The 27,506-nt window shown below is 53.7% G+C and overlaps 6 protein-coding genes and 1 non-coding gene across 7 annotated transcripts in view; 2 read left to right on the top strand and 5 right to left on the bottom strand.

Annotated features, from left to right (window-relative positions):
• Positions 1–1,090: 1,090 nt before the first annotated feature.
• CTHT_0006810 (uncharacterized protein) lies at positions 1,091–3,238 on the bottom strand (the record flags this gene model as incomplete). The annotated part of the gene is made up of 1 exon (XM_006691149.1): positions 1,091–3,238. One exon carries the CDS (start codon positions 3,236–3,238, stop codon positions 1,091–1,093), a length of 2,148 nt encoding a protein of 715 aa, XP_006691212.1.
• A 12,193-nt stretch (positions 3,239–15,431) lies between these two features.
• Positions 15,432–16,036, top strand: CTHT_0006800 (uncharacterized protein; the record flags this gene model as incomplete). Its single annotated transcript, XM_006691148.1, has 2 exons — positions 15,432–15,492; positions 15,588–16,036. The coding sequence occupies 2 exons, from the start codon at positions 15,432–15,434 to the stop codon at positions 16,034–16,036; spliced, it is 510 nt and encodes a 169-aa protein (XP_006691211.1).
• A 264-nt stretch (positions 16,037–16,300) lies between these two features.
• Positions 16,301–17,329, bottom strand: CTHT_0006790 (putative ADP-ribose 1''-phosphate protein; the record flags this gene model as incomplete). The annotated part of the gene is made up of 1 exon (XM_006691147.1): positions 16,301–17,329. One exon carries the CDS (start codon positions 17,327–17,329, stop codon positions 16,301–16,303), a length of 1,029 nt encoding a protein of 342 aa, XP_006691210.1.
• A 617-nt stretch (positions 17,330–17,946) lies between these two features.
• On the bottom strand, positions 17,947–18,036 carry CTHT_0006780. The gene is given in 2 exon segments: positions 17,947–17,981; positions 18,001–18,036. It is a non-coding gene; the product is annotated as a tRNA-Glu (tRNA).
• Positions 18,037–19,467: 1,431 nt separating this feature from the next.
• CTHT_0006770 (uncharacterized protein) lies at positions 19,468–22,696 on the bottom strand (the record flags this gene model as incomplete). Its single annotated transcript, XM_006691146.1, has 3 exons — positions 19,468–19,614; positions 19,758–22,439; positions 22,550–22,696. The coding sequence occupies 3 exons, from the start codon at positions 22,694–22,696 to the stop codon at positions 19,468–19,470; spliced, it is 2,976 nt and encodes a 991-aa protein (XP_006691209.1).
• A 1,654-nt stretch (positions 22,697–24,350) lies between these two features.
• On the bottom strand, positions 24,351–25,249 carry CTHT_0006760 (uncharacterized protein; the record flags this gene model as incomplete). Its single annotated transcript, XM_006691145.1, has 2 exons — positions 24,351–24,932; positions 24,995–25,249. The coding sequence occupies 2 exons, from the start codon at positions 25,247–25,249 to the stop codon at positions 24,351–24,353; spliced, it is 837 nt and encodes a 278-aa protein (XP_006691208.1).
• A 1,023-nt stretch (positions 25,250–26,272) lies between these two features.
• Positions 26,273–27,506, top strand: part of CTHT_0006750 (uncharacterized protein) — a gene marked incomplete at both ends in the record, with an annotated part of 5,822 nt that continues 4,588 nt past the window's right edge. Inside the window, 3 exons of the mRNA XM_006691144.1 lie at positions 26,273–26,494; positions 26,568–26,827; positions 26,886–27,488. Of these exons, the coding sequence (XP_006691207.1) occupies positions 26,273–26,494; positions 26,568–26,827; positions 26,886–27,488 (1,085 nt within the window). The remainder of the gene's footprint in view (positions 26,495–26,567; positions 26,828–26,885; positions 27,489–27,506) is intronic.

The raw sequence follows: 27,506 nt of genomic DNA, 5'->3' as shown, positions 1-27,506 counted from the left end.
TGCATCTGCCGCTGCTTTACTTTTAAACATCTATGTGTATCCTGGGCCCCGTTGATCGAACTCTTCCTTCATCAGAGCGCAAGTTGAAGATTTCACTCATTGCTGTCACGTCAGCGAGCTCAACGGCCAGCAACCGACTAAGGCAGCAGCAATTCTGGAAAAAAAAACCGACCGACCTACCTACCTCATCCAAGAAGCTTTTGATGTGCCATTCGCTATGATAAGACGCGGTCCAAATAAGGCATCAACCGGGTTTTACTTTCTAACTCAAAACAACCAGAACTGATCGAACTTCTCAAACCGACCATGGCTCCATGCTCTCAATATCAGCAATTGTTGGTCGCGCGACCAAAGAGAGAGGGAAGGGTATACGATGGTATGAGGACGATACTGAAGATAGTGATAGCGAGTTCAAAGGGATCAAAGGGAATAAATGACGCAAAAAAAAAAAAAAAGCAACGTCTAGGAGCTCAATGATTGCCCGAATGTTGATCATGTGGTGTAGCAAGTTCCTCTACCCCCGATATGAGCATAGCAAATTCAAGCTCCTCAACCAATAGTCTCCCTATGAGCTAGAAAATCTCAAGCATCAACGTCACAAATCACAAAATCTTACAGCTAAACTTTTTTAAAGGTTGGCTAAACGAATCTTTATATGTAGTTACCTTCGTAACTACCTAGGTATGTATGGAATTACAACATGGTATGCTCTTCAAAAGTCAACAACAGTTATGACTATGATGACGATAATATGCTTGTAGCAACCAATCAAGTACTAGCAGCAAGCAGAAAGCAAGCAGCAGCAAAAACGCCCGTCCCAACCCTTAAGTATGATGACTCTCGAAACATCCCATCCAAGTAGTCAAAGCAGACAGAGAATGATCAAAAAAAAAAACAGAAAAAAAATTTCCCAAACCTCACCAAATCCAAACACCGCCCCTAACCTCATATTATTAGGTTCTTTCTTTCGTCTTTGGTCTTCCGTTTGTAAATCTAATTAATTAAGTAGGGTTAAATTCCCCTCTCCCCTCCCCCCCCCCTCCCTCAACCCGGCCCTTTAAAGAGGTCTTAAGTAAAGGTGATTGAACGTTCAATGCCGCAACCCCATCTCAACCTCTACATCCCTCTCATACGCCAACGGACCCCAAACCCTCCAATGCAGCACCCCCAAATGCGCCAACCTAACCGCCATATCCTCGATCCCGGCATCCTCCCTCGGATCCCTTTGTTGCCTTCTCCCCCCCAAAGCAGCAACCAACCTCGTCTGACTCCCCGATGGCGTAGCCGTCGCACTCCTCGCTTGAGAGTTCCCACTCCCCCCCGTAGCGACATTAAACAGCTGCAACCCATTCAAGGCCTTAAATTCACTAACCTTCCCCGCCAACTCGGCAAGCAACTTCTCCCCAAAGTATCTCTCCACCTCTTGGAACACATCACACGCGGGGTTCGTCAGCTGCTCCGCGAGCTGAGCCTCAAACCGGCCCAGATCAAGCACCGACGGTGGGGCGTTAGCATAGCGCAGGATCTGCACGGCAAGGGAGCCGGCCAGGCCGCGCCAGCGGTCGGCGGGGGTGAAGGCGGGCGGGGCAGTCTGCAGGAGGGCGACGAGGGAGGCGTAAAGATCTTTAGATTTGGAAGGGGAGGAGGAGGAGGAGGAGGAGGAGGAGGAGGAGGAGGAGGATAAGGAGGTCGGGGCTGGTGAGGGGGATGGGGAGCAGGAACGCGAGGAGCCGAAGATGGCGGAGGTGCGGGGGGAAGAGAAGGCGGAGCCGCGGTCGGAGAAGGCGATGCTGGAAGGACGGGAGGAGGTTGAGGCGGGTGCCATGAAGTTGAAGTCGCCGGAGGCGCGATGGCTTGTGCGGCGGTTGTCGTCAGTGTTGCTGATCATCAGGAAGGAAGGTATCCTGTTGGCGCAGAGCTGGGTGACGCGGGACAGACGCTCGAGGTCCTCGAACTTGCGCATGCAGATTTCCAGGCAGATGGAGTCGTACAGGTCGGAGCGCAGCTTGAAGAGACGGTCCTCGTCGAAGTGGAAGGATGGAGGGATCTGGGCGATGCTGGTCGACGGGCGGACGAGAGCAGCCAGGCCGTGGAAGAAGGCCGTCATCTCGCCGAATTCGCTGCGGTAGGCCGTTGACCGCTCGCCATAGAGGGCCGCCTGGCGACGGTACCATTGGGCTGATGGAGCGATGGAGGCCTTGCGCTGCTCGACCCGACGGATCCAGTAGCGCTGCTCAAAGTTGACCGTATCCTCGATGAGTACAGGGCGCAGACACCGGATCTGATGGTTGGCCACATCGAGCTTCATGGCCTCCAGCACGCTCAGCAAGCTGCGCAGACCCTTGACCACCTCGGTCATGTCGTTGTTGCGCGCGCCGTTGCTCAGCTCCTGGTACATGTCGTCGACCCACTCGTCACGCATTGGTGCACAGTGCAGCTTGAGCACACCAGCGAGCCAGCCGGCCAGCTTCTCGAGGTCGAGCACACCACGCTCAAACTGCTGCATCAGGAGGTCCACATTCAACCCTTCGTTCAGCAAGTCCCGATCCCTCTGCGGCACCAACGTCTCGATGATCTCGCGGATCGTCTTCAACAACGTCGGCAGACACCAGTCACCATAACCATATGTGCTGTGGAACAGATTCCTGTTTGTGACGAACAGGATGATTTGATCATGCAGGGTCTGCCAGAAGTGGTTGGCGCGTTCCTGTTTCCTCCTCCCCTTCTCGCCATCTGTGTTCGGCCTAAAGTGCAGATCAGGATCGAAATTGATATCGTGCCGCAGCTTTGGGTTGTGCACGATCTTCTGGACATCGAGCTCGCTGAGGGTCGTCTTGGTCACAGGGGGCTCGAGGGGGTAGGCAGGAGGGGCGGGCTCGAGATGCGACCGGTGATCTGTCGGTTGTTGTTGTTGTTGTTGTTGTTGTTGTTGTTGTTGTTGTGTCTGTGCAGGCAGATATTCTTGTTGTTGTGGCTTAGTACTTGATCTTGTCGAGCAGGTTGACGGGTTTCTGGATAATGTTGGTGTCCGCGTCGGTACTGGCGCATCTTGTACTGAGGATGGTTGGCTGATCGAGCCACGGGGCAGGTTCTGAGGGGGTGTCGGCATGTTCTGGGAATCGGGGTCGGAGGTTTTACTCCTCGTCTCGGGAGCCGGCTCTGAGGGAATCGGCTCCTCGGCCGAATCCTGTCTCCTGTGGCTGGGCATATGGCTCTCGAGGCCTCCTTGATCGCCCATGGCTTAATGTGGATTTTGAAATTTTTTTTCTTTTTTAAAAAAAAAGGGTAGCCAAATTTGATCAGAATCTAGGTAAACCAGGAAATGAGGACGCCCGGATATAAGTGACGACAGGGCAACACCAGCGGTGTCGCTTTAATTTATAGAAGGGGACACAAGCACAACTAGGCGGACAGTCAGCATTGCTGCAGCGCACAGAGGCTGTACTCGAAAGCAGGAAAAGGACTGAGGATAAAAAGGATGCACCTGCAACTTGCAATTGCAACGAAGCAGGGCCAGCGCAGTGCGCAGTGTTCAGTGTGCAGCAACAAACAAAGGCGTGGGGGACACAATCCGGAGGCGAGGGTCTCGTGAGAGCGGCAGGCTGCAGGGTGCAGAGCCCTCATCACAGTAACCTGCCTTTGGTCGGATCAGACGCAAGGAGGAACCTGTGAAGTGCAAATGGGCAACAAGTAGCATAAAGAGGGGCTTACCTGCAAGGATCCGGCCTTCAGAGGAGACAGAGAATGGCTGATTGTATCGACTCTTTTCCTAGTGATTAGTGCTTGCTGTAGTTGAAGCCGCTCAAAGACGGGCACAGTAGCTGCTGGTGGGCGGGAGCAGCAAACTCAAGCTTGGGTGAACCAGTGACCGTGTGTCGCGGAGAATGTGGTTGTGTGTATGTGTGCGTGTGCGCGCGCGCGCGTGTGTGTGTGTGTGTGTGTGTGTGTGTGTGTGTGTGTGTGTGTGTGTGTGTTTCGTCGAGAAGTAAAGTAAGGTAAAGGTAACGGTTAACCGTAACGTAAGGTAGGTAGGTTAGTACTACGAAAGAAAGAAGAGTAGAGAGAGAGAGAGAGAGAGAGAGAGAGAGAGAGAGAGAGAGANAGANAGAGAGAGAGAGAGATACACACACACAAAAAAAAAGGAAAAGAAAAGAAAAGGAGAGAGAGGTCAGAGCCAATGGTTCAACCACCTTGCACCACAATCAAGCAGAAGAAGCAGATGCAGCAATGCAGCGGGCCAAATCAAGCTTCACAGAGAATTCAATCAGCACAGTCGCATGGGCGAGTCTGAGGGCTGGGTTGGTTGATGTCGGAGTGATGAGTCTGGTCTAAGAGTAAGGGCACGTCTGCATGCAGGCGACCTCATACAACTGGCGCGCTCAATCGGCCAGGAGCAGGCGCAGTAATGGGTCGGAACGAGCGATGGGCGATGTGTGCGCCGAATTGATTAAGGGCGGTCGACGGCAGCCAGAGTCGGTGAGTGCGACGGACTAACGGACTGATTGACGGACAGACGACGGACCCGGGGCTGCGTGCAGTCAATCCAATGCAGATCGATGCAGTCGGAAGCCTGAGCGAGGACGGGGTCGGAGGAGTCGGGAGTCCAGTTTATGACAAGAGCAGAGGCCCTAGGACAAGGCGGATGTGCGATGTGGATGTGCGATGTGCACGGCGCAATGCGACAAACCAGCACAAGTCAACGAGGGCGGATTGCGAGTGCAAGCGTGAATGTGAACGTGAACCGCGGAGGTGTTGGGAGTGACTGGACACGGGCACTGGCGCTAGACGGACGGTGTGCAGCACAGCAGCCGCGCAGAGCTCAATGTATCTAGAAAGAGCGAGAATAAATGAGATGGCAGCAGCAGTAGTAGCAAGTGACAGTTGTCACTACTGACTGGTCAGTAGTCGGGATAGAGGCCGGATGGTGTGAGGTGAGACGAGAGTGTAGAGGAGGAGAGAGCAAAAGAGAAGCAAACGAGCAGAAGCAACAGGAAAGAAAGCAGAAGAAAAGCCGGGGCGCAGTGCTGCAGCAGCAACGTACTATTATTATTAAGTATTAGGCCCTCCTAACACAGACATGGACATGGACAGGACAGGACAGGATGAGAATAAAAACTACCACTGTACAAGCACCAAAGGGCGGGTGTGCATTAGAACGGCGGAAACGAGGGATGCGATGGCAAAATGTGTAAGTCGTGCATCCCAGACAAGACCGCCCAGCGCTGCTGCAAGCCCTGCATCGAACCCTTTGCCTGCCTTGCCTTGCTTGGCTACTTGGCCCTTGGGACATCAGCGCAGGCAGGGGGCCAGGGGCGTCGCGTCTTCTCGTCAGGTCTTGACCAATGTGTGGGCCCCCCGCGGAGCCTAGGTTTTGCTGCATGGCCTTGAGTGGGCCTTTTTCATCTTCCAAAACTGGACTTGGAACAATTGCTGGAGTCATGGGCTGTCACTGGCCGCCATTGCATCGCATTGAGTTCACCTCAGGGCACCGCAGCATCAACGCTGTCCTGGAACATGCAGACCGCAGGGTGCTGGCACAGCTTGGAGAAAGAAGGATTAGAGGATTCTGAGGCAGCGCAGTTGGTCGTTTTCAGGCTTCAAAGCTGCCACTGCATCGCATCTTTGTACTGCATCAGCATTACCAACAGCCCGACTTGTCGTCGTGACGGTACCTGTAATCTATACGCGGTACCTGTAACAATGCAAGATCGGGCTGCCCTCATTAAAAGCACACCCCCCCCCCCACCTTCTCTTCCCCTTCGCCTTTCCCTCCGCCACCCACCGTCATGGTTCCGGTCCCTGGCTGGCCCACCAACAGGATTTCATTCCATTCGTTCCACCGACCGCCTGGCCTCGTCGAGTGTGCAAAGTTCGCTGTTTTGGGCAAAAAGCAATACGCGGAGCACATGCGGAGCAAGCATGTGGCAGACCGTAGCCTTCCATGGTTCGCTCGTACCGCGTTGTAACCCGCCCGTTACAAAGGCGGAAGGTCAAGCAAAGGCCTGAACAGGTTCGACGTTGGGACCTGCAACGCCAGCAAGTCGCAGTTGGACACCTCCTCTTCTAACTGGGACAAGATGCTTGGAGTTGAAACTGCATTCGCCATCCAGTGATGGTATATTGCCATAGTTAGTTGTTGCTGTTACCTCTGCTGCTTGAAGAGAGCATCGCCGACACCGCGCAGATGCTGAGAGACCAGCGCCAGTTAGTCGCAGACTTCCCAGTCCATCCCGAGACTCTCATAGGCTCTCTCATAGGTGTTCTACAGCTTACAAAAACCTTATCGAGATACGGATCCGTATTCTGATACCCATTCATACAAACACTTACACCGACATGGCACAGAACCTGCTTACCACAGAAACTCTTTGCCGGAGCTAGGGCCATCATCTCTACCACCGGCCCAGCACCCAACCCAAACGTCTTTGTCTGAGGCGAAACGGCGGCGGCGACGGACTCGGAGGCAGGTCGGAACTGTGTGGGTTTGAACTTTGCCTGCGTTTCGACCTCGCCATAGGGCCTGGAACAGCGTCCCTGCCGACGCGATTCATTGTCTCTCCTGGACAGGCAGGCCCTAAAAGGGAGAAGGTCTCAATCCTGACTGAGGACTGTGACCTGAGAATTGAAAAGGGCTCTTCTAGAAAAAAACAGAAAAAGAAAACAAAAGGGAAAACTTCGGTTTGCCCTATTCAGCAAACTTGCAACAAAAACGCCCCAGACACGCCGGATTACTTAAGATGACCGACGCGCATCTATTATCTTCCAACACATCTCTCTGACGTCAACATCACCGCCAACATCCCGGACAAATCCCTATCGCATCGCATACCGATCGCGAGAATTTCCCCTGGGGCCAGAGCCTGATCAGCATCTTCCGTTGCCGATCCGATTCTGTGCGTGCATGCCCCCCCGTCCGGGGCCGCCCCTGCCAATCCGCACTAGTATCACCGTGAATGTGGATGTGCGGACGGGGGATTTGTTAAAAGGACATCCTCCCGGCTGAGGGTTGATCCCGATTTTGCGAGATATGCGTCATCGACGGGACTTGATAAAACTTCGGCATTCGCCGTGATACTTATGGTCGGGGGGGGAAAAAAAAAGAAAACATTTTCCAGAGCTCGGTGTTTAGCTGCAGCAGGTGATGAGGAGCATTGTTGGAGCCCTGCAGCCAAAAATTGTTAGGACTTTAGGGGTCCAACGACGCAGGGATGCTCCTCTATGGCCTGATCTTCCATCCACCATCTCTGCGATCGTCCTCGATAGAGTAAAAGTAATCGCTCCGACGCCGGTCAGGCTGTTAGCAATATGCGCACCGTCGGCCTTGGAACAGACTCGCACGTAATACAGGTAAGCATTTTTTTTTAAAAAAAAAAGACCATCTCCTGTTGGGTGCCGACGGGGTGAACGACAACCCTTCATTACGAGGCTGCAGATATGGCGCGCATGGACTGCATCGCCCGCGTCGGATGGCAGCTGAGGAGCCACTCCATTTTGTTTTCCGGGACTTCACTTGTTAAAAGTATGGCCCAAAGCAACATCGCAATTACCAAGCCGCGTACGGAATTCCTGCCGATGCTACCATCGCGGGGACCGATGCGTAAAGGCACTGATTACACTGACCGAGCCGATATACTGAGATAAAAGTGAACGTGCAGACGGAAACACCGTTTCGTATAGTATTTTGCCCAGACTATCTAGTTTAATTTTTTTTTTTTCCCTGTTCGCGGACATTTTGCCCGTCTGCTTGCTTGCGTGCCGAAAGAATAACAGCACTTTGCCCTACACTTCGTATGCAATATTCTACTCTGCCTGTAGGCATCCCATGCTCTGTCCACATGCTCCTCACAGCCATCATCACCTGCATCAAGTTACCCGCAAGCTGCAGCTTACAGCCCTCTCTCACACACGCATTTTTCTTCTCTTGCCTGCGATGAAGTGACAAGGTCATCACCAACCAACCAAAGCCCTCAGGTCAGCCCATGCGCCTATGCCATGCCCACATCTCCGAAAGTTTCCAAATCCAGTGAGCGGTTGCCCACACCGACGCCTCGGGGGGGACGTCCCGGGTGATTGGGTCAAAGTCCATCCCACGCTTGTGCGTGTCCTTCCCCAGCCAGGACAGCCACATTGCGGCCCTCTTTCCCCCCCCCCTCCCCCCTCCTCTCTTCCCCACCTCAACTTTCGAAGAGGGATTTGGAGATGAGCCAGCCAGCCAGCCAAGAGCTGGATTGAGCGCCATGGTGCTGAGCTGGGGGAATTTAAAGATCTTGGACTAGGCTGCCAAGGACATGTGGGAGTGAGGATGTCGCATGATATCTGGTCGCGTGCATTTCTTGACCTGTTCAGGGCACTTGATCATCCCTTTATCCTGCATGTAGATCAAGTTCCCGACGCTGAAGTTGGGTAAAGGATGTATTCCAATTTCAGCTGGCTGCTGCTGCTGGTGCTGCTGCTGTATCGAGAGGTGATGGGATAGTTTGCCCCTCACATAAGCTCTGTTCAAGCTCCAAGATTTACGCAGTCTGGAGCGTAAACCATCAGCATGGACCTGAACATCCAAACCCCTCGGACGAGAAATCTAGACTTGACTCAATACCGCGGAACTATCCCGCAGTTGGCGGAGCGTCCTGCTTGCGCAGAGAGAGAGAAACTCGATCATCTTCGAGAACCTTTCAGCCGCACAGGTTCTCTCCAGACCCAGTTACTCCTCACAAAAAGGCTTTTCCAAAACGGGCCAAAGCCAATTTCATGACTTTCTTGCCTTCGGCTCTTCACGTCGTTTATGACAAGCATCCGCCATCCATTCCCGCAGGACAGCCAATTCCTCCTTGCCACCACAAAGTCTAGCTGTCCCTCACACGGCTGGAAAGTATACTTGACGACGAGAGACTTCCACTCTCACCAATGACGCCAGAAGCGTCAATATCAGATCCCCTCATTGGCCCTTTCATCAGCTTCCCCTCCCCCAGAAAACGAACGAACGAACGAACGAAATTCCCCCCCCCCCTTTTTTTCGATCCCCAAATCCCAATCCCCTGGGCCCGGGCGAATAGCTCCCCCTCGTCGCCAAGCCCAGCCCAACCCACAAGCCATGTGGCCACGGCCCCACTCATCTCGCGAGTTTTGGGGCCCTGGTTGACGGTGTTCGTCACAAAAAAAGAACGACAACACAGGCACAAACAGACAACAAGCGAGCGAGGCTCTTAATAATTGGTTGAAATATGTGGCCAATCAATAATTGGAGCATCATGAGAACCCAGCAACAACGGAATCCCGAGCGAGCCGCACGCCGCACAGCGGGGCTCCCGACTCGGAGCCGGGGCCCGGATCCGATCCTGTTGCTTGCCTGTTGATGAGATCATAGCCCTGCGCACTGGCTTGGGGATCTGTCCAGGGGGTGTTCTTTTTTTGTGAAGTCGATAATGGATGATATAGATGGTCCGTGCATAGGTAACGAGATGAGATTGTGTCTCCGGTGCCGTTACATCGTTACATGGTTACATCGTTACCTCGCTCTAGGAGTTGACCGAAATCTTGTCCCTGTCCTTGTCAATGAGTGTCGACCATGCCACGTGGTAGTTTTTTTTTTTTTTGGTTGCGAGGCTGAGATTATTCCACAAGTAATGAGGTTGAATTGTGTTGGTTTTTGCCGTCGGCGCGTTTAACTTGGGATAGTATAAACGCCGGGAGGTGTGTTAACCTGGTTCTTGACCCCGGGGGGAGATCAGGGGAGTTTATGCTATGCTGAGGAGGTTCGAGAATGCTTCGAGAAGGTTTACGGAAGGAGGGGAGGGGGCCAAGGGATTGAAACGTGTTTGGGGTGATGATGAGGGGAGAGATGCTGGCTCAAACAGGCTATTGACGTTGTTGATGATGGCTTCCATCGACAGAAAGACCCTTTGTTTGGGATGAAAGGACACTAGTGACCACGCGGCCGTAACATCTCGACTCTACAACACTACCGCTACTACCTGCCTCGACGTCCGTCCGGACGGATGCCACCCGAACGCCCCAAGCACAGACTTAACATTCAAGCTCCGCAACCTCCTCTCATCGACCTACCTACACTGTCCTGGACATCCGAGCGGTGTACACCCGCACCAAGATCATCAAACATCGCTGCACCCGATGCACACACTTACAGCGGGATCGACAGTTAAGTTCGTTCTTCGCTCGGCGAGCGGTGTCAACAACTGCTGTTGCGGCAGCGTTGCGGACATACGCTCGGCCGTATCTCGCCTCGCAATATCACACATCTACACCACATTACCCTACATGCACGGACCTGACGTAAGTCTGTACAAAGATTACGGATTACAAACAGACCCCAATGCCGGTGGCACCGGAGGCTGCTTAGTCTCCCTTTTTTTTTCGGATACTCTTTCCCTTTGCGCTGCGTCATCAAGGCAACTTTTTTTTTGCCTCTATAAACTCAGGGATCCATGACGATGGGTCCAATGATCGACAACCTCTTTTTGTCCTTTTGCTTCGACCCTGGATGCCTGTCTGCGTCTGCCAGCCTCGGTTCCGGGAGGGCAAACCCAACAAGACTCATCCATAGGTACCAACATATCCCGATACATGCCTTTCCTTCTACACTTTTGCTGGACAGTTTCAAAAGCTGCGATGTCCCTGCCGCAACCCGAAATCTCTGCCAAAAAAATTCGGCTGTGCTATCCGAAGATGGCGATGCTCAGCTCATCCAGCTTCATAATCGTAGAAGCTGGACCCCAACTTGGCGGGCCGGCCATTATACTTTTTATCTGCTGTTGAGAGTTCTGATTGTTTGTCTCCCGGGGGGGGTTGTGGGAGAAAAGAAAAATGTTGAAAAAAAAATTGATCAAATCGCCAACGTCAATTGTGCCTGACCCACGGGCGAGTCAGTCGGTCACGTCATGTTGTTCGTCGCCTATGCAGGTGTGGTTTGAGCTGGCTGGGAAGTCAGGCTTAGGTTCGGTAGGTGACAGGAAAGGGGCCGAGAAAGGTACCGATAAGATGAACTTTGGCCTTTTCGAGAGTGCATCGGTGTGATGAGATGAACTTTCATTGAGTGCACAATTGTCAATTGAGAATTATACAAATTGTCTGTCCGGAATTCTTCAGGTGTCCGAGCCCATCGACATCGACATCTTGCCTCGGCTCCCGTTGATTCAGGTGAAACCTCAAGGTGGAGAGTTTCACCTTCACTTCACCGTGCTCGGTGAACGCCCACCGTAAAAAGGCGGCGGTGGCACACTCTCCCTTCTCTCACGCTACAAGAACTCCATTATGATGAAACTCGCCAACCCGGCAGAATCAACAGAAATGCCCCGAAACGGACACCAGCATCTGGCTGTTTCATATTCCCAGTCTTGCCTTCTTTAGGCATTTTGCTCTGCCCCAGCAACGCTTCGAGGAGTGAGTGTTTCATGTTTCTTAAAGGTGCATATCCACTATAAAGTGTGTGCTTGGAGGAAGCATGCTGTGACATCCGTCTAGGATGGGCTCTCTCATGAGTAAATGAATGAGTGAGCAAAACGGGTGAGAGGAACATGAACTTAGCCGTGAGCCAACAAGTGTTGGAAGACTCACATCAGCCTTTGTTCTTTTCTTTTTTTTTTTTTTTTTTTTTTTTGCCTTGGCTCTGCCTCGCCTGTTTGCCTTGCTGCATGCCCCAGAGAAGGCACATACGACGTCGCTGAACCAACAGCATGTCTTTTGTTACTTCATCTCACACGTGACCCACTACAACTCTTACAATACGCGAGGCTCAAATCGCTCAAGCTGAACGAAACATTCGACGGTTCAACGCTCCAACAAATGTTACAGCAGATTGGCGGTCTCTCCCCGTAGCAGCTGCTGCCTGCTGCCTGTAGATATGTGGTGCTTCGGCTGGCGGCAGGATGACCGCAGGAGCCTATCTCCCTACGTGCCTCTTGTCGGGAATAGGCATAGTACGGTCAAGCCAATGATGCAGGCGCTTCATGTGTGCAGCAGTCGAGAAGTGTTAAGAGTGTGCTTAGGTACTGCTGCCTACGTTGGGAACTCGAGTCCAAGGCAAGTCTCTTGAATTGAAGCCCGGCGGGGAGGTTATGGGTCGTGCGTCCTGCCGTGATGGTGATCAAGGAGCCTTGGGCCGGAACGGAATCGATAAGGACCATTTCAAAGCACCAGTCTCGGAGAGATTTGTTTCGCGTTCTGCAGGAATGCGGCGCTGGATGGACTACTGGTAGAGAGGGATGGAAACGACGAGGAGGTAGGGTCTAGTTAGAAGGTGCTGAGAAGCTACTTACAGCTCTGTAGTCGGCGACAAACAATCTTTTCTATATCCTGCAATCAAACGACTGAGAGAGGGTGAGGCTGGGAAGATGAAGTAAGAAAGTAACAGAGGAGTTTGTTGCAAAAGTTTCTCGTCAGTTGAATTAGCTGCTGCCATACTAAAACGTAATACAGTTAAAGCAGGTAAAAACTTGCCGCCGGCTGAGCAGCGAGTACCGGTGATACAAATAAGGATAGAGCGCTAGACATAGAATAAATCTAACGCCGAAAGGATCTCATCGCTCCCTAAGTCTGCGAGATCCCGGCTTCTCTGCAACCTCACTCCTTCATGGACGATACGTGTCGCCTTACGACTGCCTTCAGCCGTGAAAGTTGCGCCATTGACAGAGGGTCCGTACGGATGCGGTGCTTCTCTGTTGGCTCTTGAGCAGCTATGCGGCTGGAATCACTCCTACAGCTTTCATTAAACGATTACAAAGCACCGATTAGGACCGCTCACACCAGGATGGCATTCCCTGAGGGAGAAAGTTCGCAACCAGGTGAGGTGTAGGTACACATATGCAAGCGCTCTTGGCCTCACCAAGCTTGACGGAATCACGTGGACTCATAGCGCTTAGAGAGCGAGAAGGAACATGACTTCCCCCATGACATATGATACATATCACATTAAGTGATCAAAGGCTAGCCATGTCATCATGATAATCCCGGCGTATAGCAAGTCACACCTTGGTTATCAACTTTGTCTTCTACCGAACCCCATGGGGGGATCACACCGGTCGTCGGGTACCATTTCCATGCCGGCCAACAAGTCATTAACACTTCTCGACCAGGTCGGGAGCCCCCAAGGCCGGGATGACTGTACAAGATTCACTGGCTCAGCCGAGTAACCGTCTGCCCCAGACTGCCGGCGCTTGGGGCGGATGACTAGCTGTTGTGGACGTGTGATATCAGCAGCCACTTACAGCTTGTCATACAATCTGCGGCAGACCGAAGCAAGACTTGGGCCGAAAGACATACCTGGATATATGGTCGTCAGGGGACAGGGCGGGAGTATATCTCACTCACATAGAAAATGGACAGGCACCGATAAATCAGCGTCTGAAGATTAAGCAAGTCTTGGCACATGCACATACACTCAAGCACCTACATTGGCTTCTATCAACATTAATATCTTCGGTGACAAACTCTTCTCTTCCTTGATTGCAAAAGGGAACAGACAGCTCACTCTCAACCCCACTCGACCGGTATGGCTCCTGGCAACAACCACTTCCCAGAGTCGAAGCAGCCAGCCGCATCATCTGTTGGCCAATGGAGGGTAACCCTCCATTAAGAAACATACAGCACGGCGAATGCAAATTATCTATTCCATTCGCAGTCCTTTCAATACCTGATGCCGCGGTATGCAAATGTGTTTGATATTATTTGACGTCTGCATATGGGACTGATAAGGCATGGTTTTGCACACTCGTTCGTATAGACCCCGTGATCCAGCCACGGGAACAAGTTTATGGGAGGCGCGGGAATCGCTGTGGTTGGCCGCAGATTGTCCCTGCGTAAGCCCCGAAAGTCGGTCACAGAACGTCTGTTGTTGGATGGTCAGGCCATCACCCCGCAACCGGGCTGAGAAAGGCAAAACAACCTCTGGACGCCCAGTGGCCTATTTACTAGCCATCTAGGTCCTCTTTGATTCGCTGCCGGCATTAGAATCATGCGGTAGTCCTGCTAGAGGACTCGAGGTCGGGACGCTTTGTCAAGCGTAGCATATTGTGTATTAATCGTGTCTTGTGTGAATAAAGGATATACCTAGGTGCTAGCATGTACAAAGAATGCCGAAAGATCAAGACAACCAACCAACAACGCCGAGAACAACCCTCATCATTTAGGCAAAGAGGCCTGCCTTTCCCTCTTTTTGGTCCACTCGTGGTGCATGTAGCCGTGTCATGATTGTCTTCTTACATCCCAATGAAGATGGAGATCTGTTTGCCCGAGTTCGATTTGTCAGCGCGACCACCGATCTGGAGGTTGTCTCAAAGAAAGGTAGAATGGGGGAACATACCGCCATCAGGATGCATGCTATACTCACGTAGGGGCTTAATCTTTCCCCTATGCGGGCGCACTTCCAAAATATGCCCATTACTCTGTCATTTCCGGTTCGTGTCAGCACCGCTCTTTTCTCTCAAGTCCCCTCTCACTTAGGGTGAGAGAGAATCTACCCAGTCTTATTCCGATCCAAGATAGCCGGAAACAATTGGTGCACATAGGCACAAGTACTTTATTTCCCCAAAATTAACTATGGTCAGCTTCAATCCCCCTCAAAAAATCTTTCTAATCATAAAATATCTGAAGAAACTCGTAATCTGATGTGGTTCTCTGTGCTAGGGAAGCAGGGGTACGGGAGGGCAGGGAGGGAGCATGGTGAAAAAAAAAAAGAGTATCGAGCCCCGGAGGAATGCGATAGGGACGAAATTCGACGTATTCTCTGTACCATATGAGGAGAGTGATTACGAGCAGGAGGCTCGTGAAGTTGAATAGAGCAGTCTGGAAGAGGAGAGTTAGCCATGTTCTTGCCTGTTGGGTGGCATTTGGATAGGGGGAGGTGGACAGCAAGATTCACCGAATTCGAGGGACGTACCATGTTGGCTGATTTTTTTTGTGGTCCTGGAAACTTGCGAGCTTTTGCAACAGACGATGCACTCAAATTTCTCTGACTTTTTTTTTTTCCGTCGTCTGATCACAGAGATTCTAAGAAGTCGGGCAGTCGGCGTCTGTCAGCTTGTGATGACAGCTTGCGACGTGATGCCAAGCTTGGCTTGTGACACAGGAGCGCGATCGGTTGCCAAGACCTGGACCCACTCCAACGCGTCCGGCTAAGACTTAACATGGCCCCCCAGGGTCACTCACTTGTGGAGGCCCCACTTGGCTTGAGCTGCAGCCTCATGTTCGGCCTGGCTGTCTCTCTCAGACGAAGGTTTCATCAGCTTCATGAGACTCGAGTTTGCTCTCTGCTGGACAGCTCTTTGAGATAACTTGCCAATACGTCAGAAACTCAAAATACGAAAACTCGGAGGACACTGTAATCTTATTTGAGACTCAGAATTAAGTAATAAAAACGAGTCAAGAAAACCAATCCGTCAAGTCAAATCACTCTCTTTTCATCACCTCCCGCCATCAAAATGGAGCCTAGAGCGCGCGCCGGCAAAAATGTCGGCAAGATGAACTTTACTTACAACGAGTGTACACTCTTCTCCCCCCTCCCTCCTCCCCCCCTCCCCCTTCCCCCCCTCCCCCAATAACCACGTCATCCCCATCAATCTCTAACACCTCCTTAGTAGCCCAACTCCTCTATTCCCACGGTGACGTATCGCGTCCTCTACCGGAGACCGTCCGCGTGCTCGACGAAATAGTCACGGAGTTCATCCAGGGCGTGGCCTTTGAAGCGACGCGCGCGGCCCAGCACGCGGGTCGACAAAAAGTCAAGTTCGAGGACTTCGAGTTTGCGATGCGGCGCAACCCGTACTATATGGGCAAGATCCAGGAGGTATTTGAGAAGAAGCGGGAGATTGAGGCGGCGCGGAAATTGTTGGACGAGAAGGATTTAATTAAGGAGGCTGAAAAGGAGGAGAAGGAACGGGGGAAACGGGGGAGAAAGGCGAAGAGCGCCGTGGGAGGAGCCGGGGGGGCGGGAGGGACGGCGGAGGAGGGGGAAGAGGTGTTGGGGGAACAAGATGATGATGTGCAGGCGGAGGAGGATGTGGGGAGTACGGTTAGGAAGAGATAGCGCTTGGGATGGGTTTGGTATGGGTTTGTAGAGGTTTTGTTTAGACACGGCGTCGGGCGTACTGTGTGCATTATTCTCCTTCTTGGTAATCCTAATGAGCATATCGTTCCCTTTTTATCAACAACATCCTTTTAAAACAGCAACCTCAACCTCGCCTCTCACCTGCTTTCAAACCTCAACCCTCCCCACAAGCCGACATCACTAGCATGAAATATAGCGTACTAACATCTTGACCCTCGCCATCAAACCTTAACAAACGCCTTTTCAACACCCAATCTCCCAAACCTGCACCTCCACCCTGCACCCCTCCTCTCCCTCGACCCTCCCAACATTCGGCACCTCCCCCTCCCTTAGCTCAACCCCTTCAATCGCCCTCTTCGTACTCTCCCACGGCACGCCAAACAGCCCCGCATTAATCTTACACATCCTCACCTCTCTAATCATCTCCCCCCCCTCCTCAGCTTCGCAAACCAGCCTCATCAACCACCTCCACGCTTTTGCCGTAGCAGCGAGGATCTTGTCTTCACTGTCGCGTTTTTTGCCGTACGCTAGGCTGGTGAATAGACACCCTATGTAATGCCCTCTCACCCCAGGGCCAGTCCCATCCCCTTTACCGTCCTCCTTCAACCCTGGAAGGCTGGGCGAGTCGAGTGGTGGGATGAGCAGCGCCCGTCCGACTAACTCCCCCCGATTATGTTTGTGTCGCACACAGTGAGACTTGTAGACCTTGTATGCGCTAGGGTAGAGACGCGCGAACTGGGCGGCGATGCCGCCGCCCCAGGAGCCGAGGGTGTTGCAGGCGTGGATGAGAAGGGTGTTAGGGGGGGCGGTGGGGAAGAGAGAGCCGGTGTGGGGGACTATACGAGTAAAGGCCTTGGTCGGGGATGGGGGTTTTGTGGGGGATAGGGAAGGTTGGGGGTTGGGGGAATTGGTGGGGGAGGAAGGTGGTGGTGGTGCTAGAACAGAGGAAGTTGCGGTTGAGGTTGAGGTTGATGTTGGGGCTGAGGATGAGGCTGAGGATGAGGCTGACGCTGAGGGGGCGGCCTGTGGTTGAGCTGTGGCAGAGGGTGAGAGCGATGAGCGGGAGGTTACGTTCGTTTTCTTCGGGTCCTCAGACTCCTCACCCCCCTTCTGCGTTCCAGACGTAATCTCGTCACGTCCCTCCGTCACCTGTTTCTTTGGGTCGTCAGAACTGCTGCTAACATGGGTCTGTTCGCTCCTAGATAGCCTGGGCTTCTTCGAAGTGACGAAACCCAGCAGCGTCGTCTGCTTGAGCGAGCGTTTGGCGGGCATCTTCTGACTAATGCAACCGGGAAGGCTTTACGCGTCGCAATTGATGGAAAGACGCGTCTCATTGCATGTGACGGGTCTGGAAGCGGGTTTTACGCATACAGCGAGAGAGCCAAATCGTTGATGCCTCGAGATGAACTTGTGGTCGAAGCTGCTCTTTGTTTTAGAGGTGAGCGAGTACCAATTGGTAAGCGGGTATATAAGTGACACGTATCTTACGAGAGATTACATGTAAGTGAGGAAAGATTACACTGGGAATGGCTTCATCCAACCCCTGAAAGACAAAAAAACTCCTGAAATGATACTGACGTATCTTGCACAGATACCTCTCGACCGCCCAAGCTGTCAGATAGGACTCTCACGACGTCATCTTCATATGCAGATTGCCGGCACAAGTATATGCTTTTCTGGGACGGCCTCTGCTGTTCTCATTGTTCGTCAGGAAAAGAGTAAAGAAGCAACACTGAACAGAGAGCTCGACAAACCTCCGCTATTCACCACAGAACTTCAATTTTATGACGTAAAACAGCTAATCGAAAAGAAAGACGGAACGTCTCAACCAACAAGCAAGCATAACAAATGGTCAGAAAATCTACAAAAGTAAAAGAACCCCTAAGTATCTCGGATACGGGGAGTCGAACCCCGGGCTAGCGAGCACTCGCATGTGAGCTTTTTGAGAGTCGCTGATGTTACCGCTACACCATACCCGATCGTAAAGCCGTGTATGTTTTCTTCTCCGAAGCGAGAAGATGCCAGTTGAGAATGGGTAGCGGAACAGGAGCTCACCTAGTACTTACCAAGGTAGCTCCTCGGGTAAAGGGGAAAAAAAAAAAAAGCAACCAAGTCTGGATGGACTTGAAAGGATGGGGGAGGGGGGAACCAAAAAAAGTGGCTTGAGAAATAATCGACGAGAACGCTCACGACCGGTTATGCTTCATGGGAATACCGGATCTGCACCGGGATCTACCCACGGCATAGCCTGCGCCGCTCCATCACTCAATGGTCCTAAAAGCAGGAGCATGGAAGCTGGCCTATGTAGCTCCTCTCAGCCTCATGTGGTCGTGTCTTAGGTGGGACTACGGGATGGGAGGGGTGAGTCCCCAAACTGCCTGTCAACAGACGTCAAGTGCAAATTAGATTGAGAGTTTGAACTTATATCTCCCCTCTCGGTTATACAGTCTACTGCTTGCCTGCTTGCTTGTTTCAGCCTTATAGACCGTAGATCCACGTGAAGCATCGCTGTGGTTGGATCGACCTCGAGCCAGCCAGCCAGTCAGCCAGCGACTGACTGAAGCCGCAGACTCTAATGGCAAGGAAGAGAACACAGCAGGGAGACATGACATGACATGAACACTTGCAAGACATATATTGTGTTCACCAGCACGCACTTAATGTCCCAGCACTAAGCAAAAATCACCGTTGTCTATTTCTCTCGGGAGCAGCAGTAATGATGTACGTGCTGATGATGATACTTAGCCAGTCGTCCTCGTCCGGCTTGGCCGATCCTAACTCTACTCATCGCTCAACCTGTCCCCGCCTGCCTGCAAGCAAGCAAGCAAGCATGCATGCATGCAGGAGGATCTGAGTGTAAACGAAACGAACGGTATAACCTCTATCCGATGATAAAATTTAAAAAGAAAGTGAAGAGTGTAAGTGAAAGAAGAAGAAGGGTATGTTATGTGTATGCATGCATCCATCCCACCCAAGAAAAAGAATACAAGACTAAAGAGCATACAGAAGAGAAGTGTCCAGCGTGGACTGATCAAGAGAAACGAATTTAACCCTCGACGGAAGAAGAGAAATCTGTGACTGAATCCACGAACCAAAGCGGTATCTCCAACAAGCAAGCAAGCAAGCAACTGAACAGACTTTCCCCCCCCCCCTCTCTCTCCCACAAAAAAGAAGCAGAAGCCTCCTTCACAGAAAGCAAAAATAAAATAAAGCGTGCTTTTTTTGTCTTCCTTCAAACGAAAATTAAAGCATGAAACGCCCCATAACTGACTGAATCAACGCCCTGCGGTATGGTAAAGCAAGAAGCAACGGGAAAAAAAAACAGGCAATAAGAGTATGCTAAGCAGAAAAATAAGTCATAACCGACCCCTTCGTGATAAAGAAGATATCCTCATAGCACCGTTTGATTATCATCTGGGACTCAATAACCCCGTCTTCGCCGGCGTCGGCGGCGGCACTGCCCCGTCCGGCAGTCCAGAGCCCTTTTGAGCCTGTGCCTGCGCACGCTTAAGCGCACGAAGTTCCTCTTCGGCCTTGCGCCTTCTGGCTTGTTCTTCCTGTATCAAACAGTCAGCCTGCTACTCTCAAGACACACACACACACACACACACACACAACAAAAACAAAAAAAAAAGAAAAAAAAAGAAAAAAAAAGAAATCAAATAAAATAAATGCGTGAGTGAGTAGGGTAAAAACAAACCTTCAACTCCTCCTGCCACCTCTTCCTCTCCTCCTTGACCGCCGCCCTGAACTGCTCGCTCAACATATTCGCTCCAGCACTCCTCGCCGCGGCGGCGCCAGCCGCCGGACCGGTTGACATGGGCGTGGGCGTCGGAGGTGGCTTCAACCTCTCCCGATCCAACTCCTCCCTCAGCATCTCTACCTCCTTCTCCAGCCGCCCTCTCACCTCCTCGCTCTCCCTCCTCCTCGCCTCCGCCTCATCCAGCCGTCCCTCCAGCTCCAACCTCTCCTTCTCGGCCTTAATGCTCTCCCGTGTAATCTCCTCCAAATCCCTGAGCGCACTCTCCAGCTCCTTCCGCAGCCTCTCTTCCGCGGCACTGTTCGCAAGCGCAGCGGCCTCCGCCGCACGCTGCTTGCGCGTACCGTAGGCGCCGTCGAGCTCTGCCTTGGCGATGGCAACCTCGGTCTTGAGCTCGACGACCATCGAGTTCAAGGAGTCGAGCTCCTCGTCTTTGGCGGAGAGGTCGCGGCGGAGCTGGGCGACGGTTGCGTCGGCGGATTGGGCGGCTTCGATGGAAGCCGCGAGCTGGGACTCGAGCGCCGTGAGCTTGGTCTCGAGGTCTGCGCGGGACGTCGCCGCTGATGACAGCTCGGTCTGGAGGGAAGAGATTTGGGCCTCCGCGGCAGCGAGTTGTTCGCGTGCGGCGCGCAGTTCGGATTCCAGGGCCGAGATGCGCGTGGCCTTTTCGCGCAGCTGCTCCTGCAGGGCCTCGTCGTTGGCGGCATTTGATTTCTGGAGCGTCTCCATATCGGCCAGGACGCGCTGCAGCTGGGCCTGGGCGTGGCGCGCGGCCTGGTCGGCCTCCTCCAGCAGCATCTGCGTCCTGTGCAGCTCCTCGGTCTTGGCCTGAATCTCGAGGTCCTTCTCTGACTCGCTGCGGTTGTTGAGCTCCCGCTGCTGCTTGATCTGGCGCTGGAGGATGTATTTTTGCTCGCGCAGGCTCGTCGCCTGGGCGTACAACCACTGGACCTTGGTCGAGAAGGCCTGAAGAGAGTAGGGCTCGTTGGCATAGCCGGCGGCATCGAACTCGCCGCCGGATACGTCCCCATCCGAATCCTCTGCCCGGCGTGGGGACTCGCCGTCGCCCCGGATGATCTCCCACAGCCCCATGAGTACCGCGTCAACTTGATCAATGCTCTGCTTCCGAGCCCGGGCGGTCGACGACTCCTCGAGCGCCCTCGTAAGCTCGGAAGTGACGCTGCGCAGGGCGTCCTCAATGTAATCGAGGTGCTCATCCAGCGTGCCACTAACAGGGGGCTGCACCAGCTGTTCATTGTTGCCGCCAGCCTGCTGGACAACAAGCTGCATTTGCCTAGCCAGGGCCTGGACGCGATTATACGCCTGCGTAAGGGCGGCCTGGGTCGCGCCCAGGGTAGACGAGGCCTCAGCAACCTGGGCTTCCGTCGCCTGCGCCCGCTGGATAGCCTCCGCCTGCACCTTCTGCTCCTCAGCCGCGGCCACGAGCGCACGCTCGAGATACTCCAGCTGGCTGCGCAGGGTCTCGCCAGAACCAGCAGCCGGCTTGGGCTCTGCAAACTCGCTGTTCTCCTCGGGGTTGAAGGCGACGATGATGTCCCGCAGCTGGCGGTTGAGCATCTCGAGCCTCTTCTCGGTATCCCCGATCGTCCGCTGCTGGCCCTCGGTCTGGGCTACAACAGTCTCTTCGATAGCGCGCAGCCGGGCATCGGCCTCGCGCAGGCGGCTCGACTCGTCCTGCATTCGCGACGCCTCGTCCCGGATGCGCACGCACTCCTCACGCAGTTGCGCCGCCTCGGCCTTGGCGTCTTCATACTCGCCGCGGAGCTGCTCTTCGGTGCGGAGGAGCTGTCGCTGCTCGTCCTCAAGCTGGGCGATGCGCTCGCGCAGCTCGCGCTCGGCGGTCTTGAGCTCGATGTTTTCTTCCAGGATACGCTCGTTCTCTTCCTTGATGCGCTCCAATTCCTCACGCAGCTCGCGCAGCTGGGCGTTCTGCTCTCGGATGGGCGACTTCATGGGGATCTCGATCGTGTTCTTGCGGCGGTGACCGCCATCGTCAAGGGGCAGGTACATGCTGCGTTCGTCGAATTCCAGCTCGTCGTTCGGCAGCTCCAGACTATCCCTATTGTTGGAGTACGTGTACAGACTCTCGGGGCTGCCCGGAATGCCGGCCTGCATGGGCGGCCCAACAGGAGCCTGAGTGGTCTTTTTGGCGGAAGCACGATGCGTCAGCTGCAGGATGCCGGCGGTGTGTTGTAGCAGACGACGCTGGGGCTCCATGAGGCGCTTCTCGAGGGAAAACAGCTCTTTGGCCAGCTCCTCGCAGCGGCGCTCGCTGGCCTGCTTCTCCATCTCGGCCTCCTTGGCCGAGTCGCTCATACGGTTGCCGAGCAGGCTGCGGCGCTTGCTGTCCTTGGACGGGTTGTACAAGCGGGCCATGGACGAGGCAGCGTCACGGTACTTGGACTGGATGGCCAGGTTGGCGCGGGTCTGCTCGATGCGCATCGTCAGGGATTGGATCTGCTTCTTGAGGCTGTCGACCTCCTCCTGCGAGAGGATCTCGAAGTTTTTGGCGTCGGAGAGCGCGGTTTCTGTGAGGAGGTGAACCTGGATGGGGTCCTTGAGATCGACGAGCGGCGAGCTCTGGGGGTGGTCGGGATTCAACTACACTCCAGTTAGTTAAGCCTCGCAAAAAAAAAAGGAAAAGAAAAGAAAATAAAAAGAAAATACAAAAAAACAAACAAACAAAAAAAAAACAGGGCAGCTTAGCGTACAGGATTGTAACGAGGTCGCTCCGGCTCGAAGCCCGTCATGATGTCCATGCGGTAGCCCTCGACGAGGGCCTTGCCCGATGGGACAACATCAGGGGACTCCATGAAGGCGTTGCTGCTAGACCCAGGTCGTCTGCCGGCAACGTTCATGGTGTCTCGCAGTAAGCAATATCGAGTGCGTGTCTAAGGATAGCAAGAAGGCTATGGCGTATGCGATATCCAAAAAGACATGATCGTTAATGGCGAACGTCGGAGTAGCAGTAGCAGTACTCCTCTATCCCCGAGGTGCCTATTGTCGTCTGGCTGCAAGCACCTCCAACACAGCTGCAACAAGGGAGACAAGCTCAGGCTCAGCTAGCTCAGCTTCGGCTTTCTCGGCTTCGGGCTTCGGAAGTGCTGGCTGTCTTAAGCCTCGAGGCGTGCCATCCAATGCGAGAGACTAAAGAAATGGATCCTCGTCGTGGCTGTCGTCGGAGTGTGTGTCCTCGACTTGGGAAGAGGTCGTCTGTCCGACGAGCAACGCGAGAAATCGGGTTTAGGCACCGAAAGGCAGCCTGGCGACGTCGCCCTGCAGCAGAGCTGTTGTGAGAGAAGAAAAAAAAGATAAAAAAGTGGAAGAAGAGAAGCTGGACTGCGAGATGCGAGATGCGAGATGCGAAATGCGAAATGGGCAAGCTTAGGCTCAGCGCGCACGAGGGTCAAAGTGAAAAGTGGATCTCGATCCCTTAAACCGGCTCCCGCTAAAGCCTACGCTCACTTTCAGCTGTTGGTCCTTGCAATGTCGCAGGAGGTACCTCTTGTGCGGGCCGGTCTCTGTTCCGGGGGAGAGTGTGTGCATTCAGAACAGCCAAAACACAAGGTTTGGTTGAAGGAAATGATTGTAGAAATTCAAGAATAAAAGTTATCGAACCCTACAAATATACTTTGGTTCATTACAAAACCGGCCTGAAATCCCATCATCCAGCTGCCTAGCCCAAGTTGGGAATGCACTGCCCATTCCTCATGATGCGTTTGTGACATGCGTGTACACAGTACAAAGTGTAACACCCGATGTGGCATGGAATGCACAGGTCCAGCAGTCCCAGTGGTCCAGTGGAGACAGGCTGCGCGAGCCAGCGCGGGTGTGCGTGTGGGCTCTGCTGTTAAGCCGATCCGGGGCTCTGGGATACCCGAGGGCTGCAGCTGCAGGCAGACTCCCCAGTGATCTCCTCAGCCAATCGAACGATGAGACCTACTGTGCGTACAGCCTGGATGCGGGTACACGGGATATTCACCCTGTGCTGAACCTGTTGGATGACGGGAGAGAAACTTGGTGGCATCCATTTCATTTTTAGGAACCCGTACAACTCACTCGCTGGCCCTGAGCTGTTCACGACTCACACGACAGCAGTTGTCTTGGATGGGAGGAATGAAGCTTGGAAGATGCATGCGGTTCATGTGGCTCTAGGAATATCGTATGTGAGTCGATATGGCATGTGGCGATGGCTTTGGCCTTGTTTTTTTTTTTTTTGTTTTTTTTTGTTTGTTTGTTTCCAGCCGTAGGAGCTAGGGGGATGTCGTGGCGCAGCCTTTGACTCTGTGACTCTTGTGATCCCAACGGAATCCATACCGGGTACGAGCAATGAGTGCGTCTGCGGGAGACTTGTCAGGCCAGTTGGATTCCTCAGGAACAGCCTGCTTCCTTATAGGTAGATACCGAACCAGGAAGCATGCTTCTATTATGGTCAACCAGCCCCGCGTACGGATACGGATACAGATACGGATACAGATACAGATACAGATAGATACAGATAGACCCAATTCCTCAAAACGCCCCACGCACCTCATCTAAAATCTGCTGCCCCATCGTCCGTCGACGGTTACTACCCTCGACACCGCCCGCATGCTGCGCCCCTGACGCAGCCGCCGTCGAGACTCCTTCGCTCTCCAGTCTCCTCCGCATCCCCTCAAACCTCTCGTTGCTCTTACGGCCCCGCATGCCAACCAGCCATCCGGGCACCCGCCAGCGCGTGAGCGCCCCGGGCAGCAGCTCGCTGCGCCAGGCCTGGCCCACGAGCCAGCCGATACCCGCGCCGAGAAGGGACCCGGGCCACTGGAAGAAGGCGAGCTGCAACGCCATCAGGTACTTGGTCGATTTGTCGGAGAAGGTGATGCCCGGGACGGAGTCGTCGGCGTCGTTGGCGGACGGCGGACCGGTAGTCAGCGCGACCTTGTACTTGTAGATGTGTGGGATCATGGCGTGGTACTGCGCCAAGATGGCGAAGATGATGGGCGTGGGACCGGCCGGGAGGAAATCGAACATGCCGAAGGTCAGGGGCCGGAGGATAACAGCTAGTATGAGCGGCGGGAGGACGGCTGTCAGCAGGCCAGAGACGATGACGAAGGACTGGTTGATGTCAGCATAGGACCCCTCTTCTTTTTTATATTGCCCAGGAAAGGAAAACCTACCGCGAATTTCCTCGACCCCCACTGCTGCTCGACCGTCCGCATGTGGTATAGCGCCATGGCACCAAAGAGCACCTCGGACGAGTTGGTATAGCATAGCTGGTATACGAGAGCGCGCCACGTCTGCCTGTACGTAAAGAGATGCAGGCCGACCTGGATGTCGAAGTAATGCTTGATGTCGAACAGGCTGGCCGCGATCGACGTGCCCACCAGCCCGAGCACCATCGTGCGAGTTACGGGTGTGCTTGCGAACGACATTATGGCTGTTTAGACCCTCGAAGTCTGGCAGGCTGTTGCTGTTGCTGATACCGTCGTTGTTGCTGGTCTTGGTTGATGGCTACCTCCTCGACATGTCCGCGTTTGGTGAGTTGAGAGACAGAGGACAGCTTTGCAAGCTTGTCTGCCGCTCTGGGTTATGGATAATGGACTCTGTCGCTTTGATTCATCGATTGTGCAAATGGATGATGCTGCAACCTTGAATTCAAAAAAAAAAAGGCCAAAATTCAGACGGAAAGAGCCGCTATTGAGTCTCAAACAACTCGACTCACTGACATGAGATGGCGTTGTGTTGTCGCGGCTGAGTTCGAAGTTTGGGGGAGTTTGGTGAGTGGAACGGCAGCCACACACCTACGCTCTGTGAAATGCCACAATGCCACATGCACCGTTTCAGCGCCAAGACCAGCTCGGCCCAGGGATGACATCGATCCCCGACCCTGCTACCTCTGCCGACCCTGACCCTGGGGGACCTACAAAAATTCAGGGTGGATCCATTCCTCTCTTTAACTCCCACTTGTCGACACGCAAGCCGCAAGCCGGCCACTGTGAGGAGAGATCCATCACATAAGCCGCAGGGCCTTTGATTATCGTATCATTTTCTGCCCCTCTCGCCCTCGGTCGGCCATACTGCTGATTGTGACAGTCTGTCCATACACACAAGGGCAGACAGACGACTACCACGAGGATAAGTAATATTACGGAGACACCGCAGGACTGGTGCTCTCGGCCCAATCTTTTCTGTCTTCTCTCTACGATACTGCACTTCCCACACATCCCACTCTGAAGACCATGGCCGCGGCACTCTAAATCTGCCCGATAACATCATCTCTACCACCAGCCCTACCAGACTTACACCCTGCTACTTACTCTTCTTATTTTTCTCTTAAGCAAACGAGCAATCAATCAATCAAGCAAGCAAAGCAAAGCAGAGCAAGACAAAGCAAAGCAAAGGAAAGGAAAGGAAAGGAAAAGAAAGCATAGCATAGCAACGCAGCCCAGCGAAAAATGTCGGACCTATATCTGTCTAGGTTACGGAGCTGGTTCCTCAAATCTCCTCCCGCAGAATGGGGCCTCAACATCCTGCGAGAGACCCTTATCGGCGCCCTGCGCCAGGGCAAGATCCCGCGTCATGTGGCCTTTGAGATGGACGGCAACCGCCGTTATGCCCGCAGTCACAAAATCGAGACCATCGAGGGGCACCATCTGGGCTTTGAGGCGCTGGCGAGGGTGAGCTCCCCTCTCTCCTTTCCACTTATCATCAAGACGGCAGAAAGCTAATCTTGTGTGATTCCATGCGCAGATCCTGGAGGTGTGCTACAAGTGCGGCGTTGAGGTCGTGACCGTCTACGCCTTCAGCCTCGAAAACTTCCACCGCCCCAAGTACGAGGTCGACGGGCTGATGCAGCTTGCTAAGCTCAAGCTCGAGCAGATCGTGCAGCATGGAGAGTTGTTGGACCGCTATGGTGCCAGCGTCCGGGTGTTGGGTCGTTTGGACCTCGTGCCGCCCGATGTGCTGGAGGTCGTGGAGCGGGCTGTTGCTGCCACGGCACACAACACCGAGTATGGGGAAGACCTAATAACCCCCTTTTGGCCTGCACACGAAGACTGACCGCCTCAGTTGCGTCCTCAACATCTGCTTCCCCTACACCTCCCGCGAGGAAATGACGACAGCCATGCGCCATACCGTCGAGGAGTACGCCACGACGGCGCCGGCCCAGCCTACACCCTTCTCGCAGAACCGTATCAAGCAAAAGATCCTCTCTAAGAAAGGGGAGAAGCTTGAGGCCCTCGCCGCTATCAACGAGCTGTCCCCTCCCCCAACCCCCTCAACTCGCTCCGTCGACGAGCACGAAGACGACGCCGTCTCCGAGGCCACGACCCTGCACTCGGACTCGCACACCCACAAGAGCACCATTTCGACCACCACCGACGACGGCAGCGTGGCCGTCTATCCCAATCCGGAGACTATCACTCCAGAAACCATCACGCAGCACCTGTACACGGCGGGGTGCCCGCCGCTCGACATTTTTGTGCGCACTAGTGGCGTCGAGCGGCTGAGCGACTTCCTGCTGTGGCAGGCCCACCAGGACACCCAGATCTTCTTCCTTAAGTGCTTCTGGCCCGAGTTTGACCTGTGGCATTTCCTGCCCGTCCTGCTTGAGTGGCAGTGGCGGCAGAAGCAGAAGGAACGGGATGAGAGGCCAGCGATGGTTAGGAGGAGGTCGAAGCAGGCTTGTAA

This window comes from Thermochaetoides thermophila, assembly GCF_000221225.1.
Source record: "Thermochaetoides thermophila DSM 1495 unplaced genomic scaffold scf7180000011806, whole genome shotgun sequence".
Taxonomy (NCBI): Eukaryota; Fungi; Ascomycota; class Sordariomycetes; order Sordariales; family Chaetomiaceae; genus Thermochaetoides; species Thermochaetoides thermophila.
Note: the sequence above shows the minus strand (reverse complement) of the source record. Positions and strands in the feature narration are given on the sequence as shown.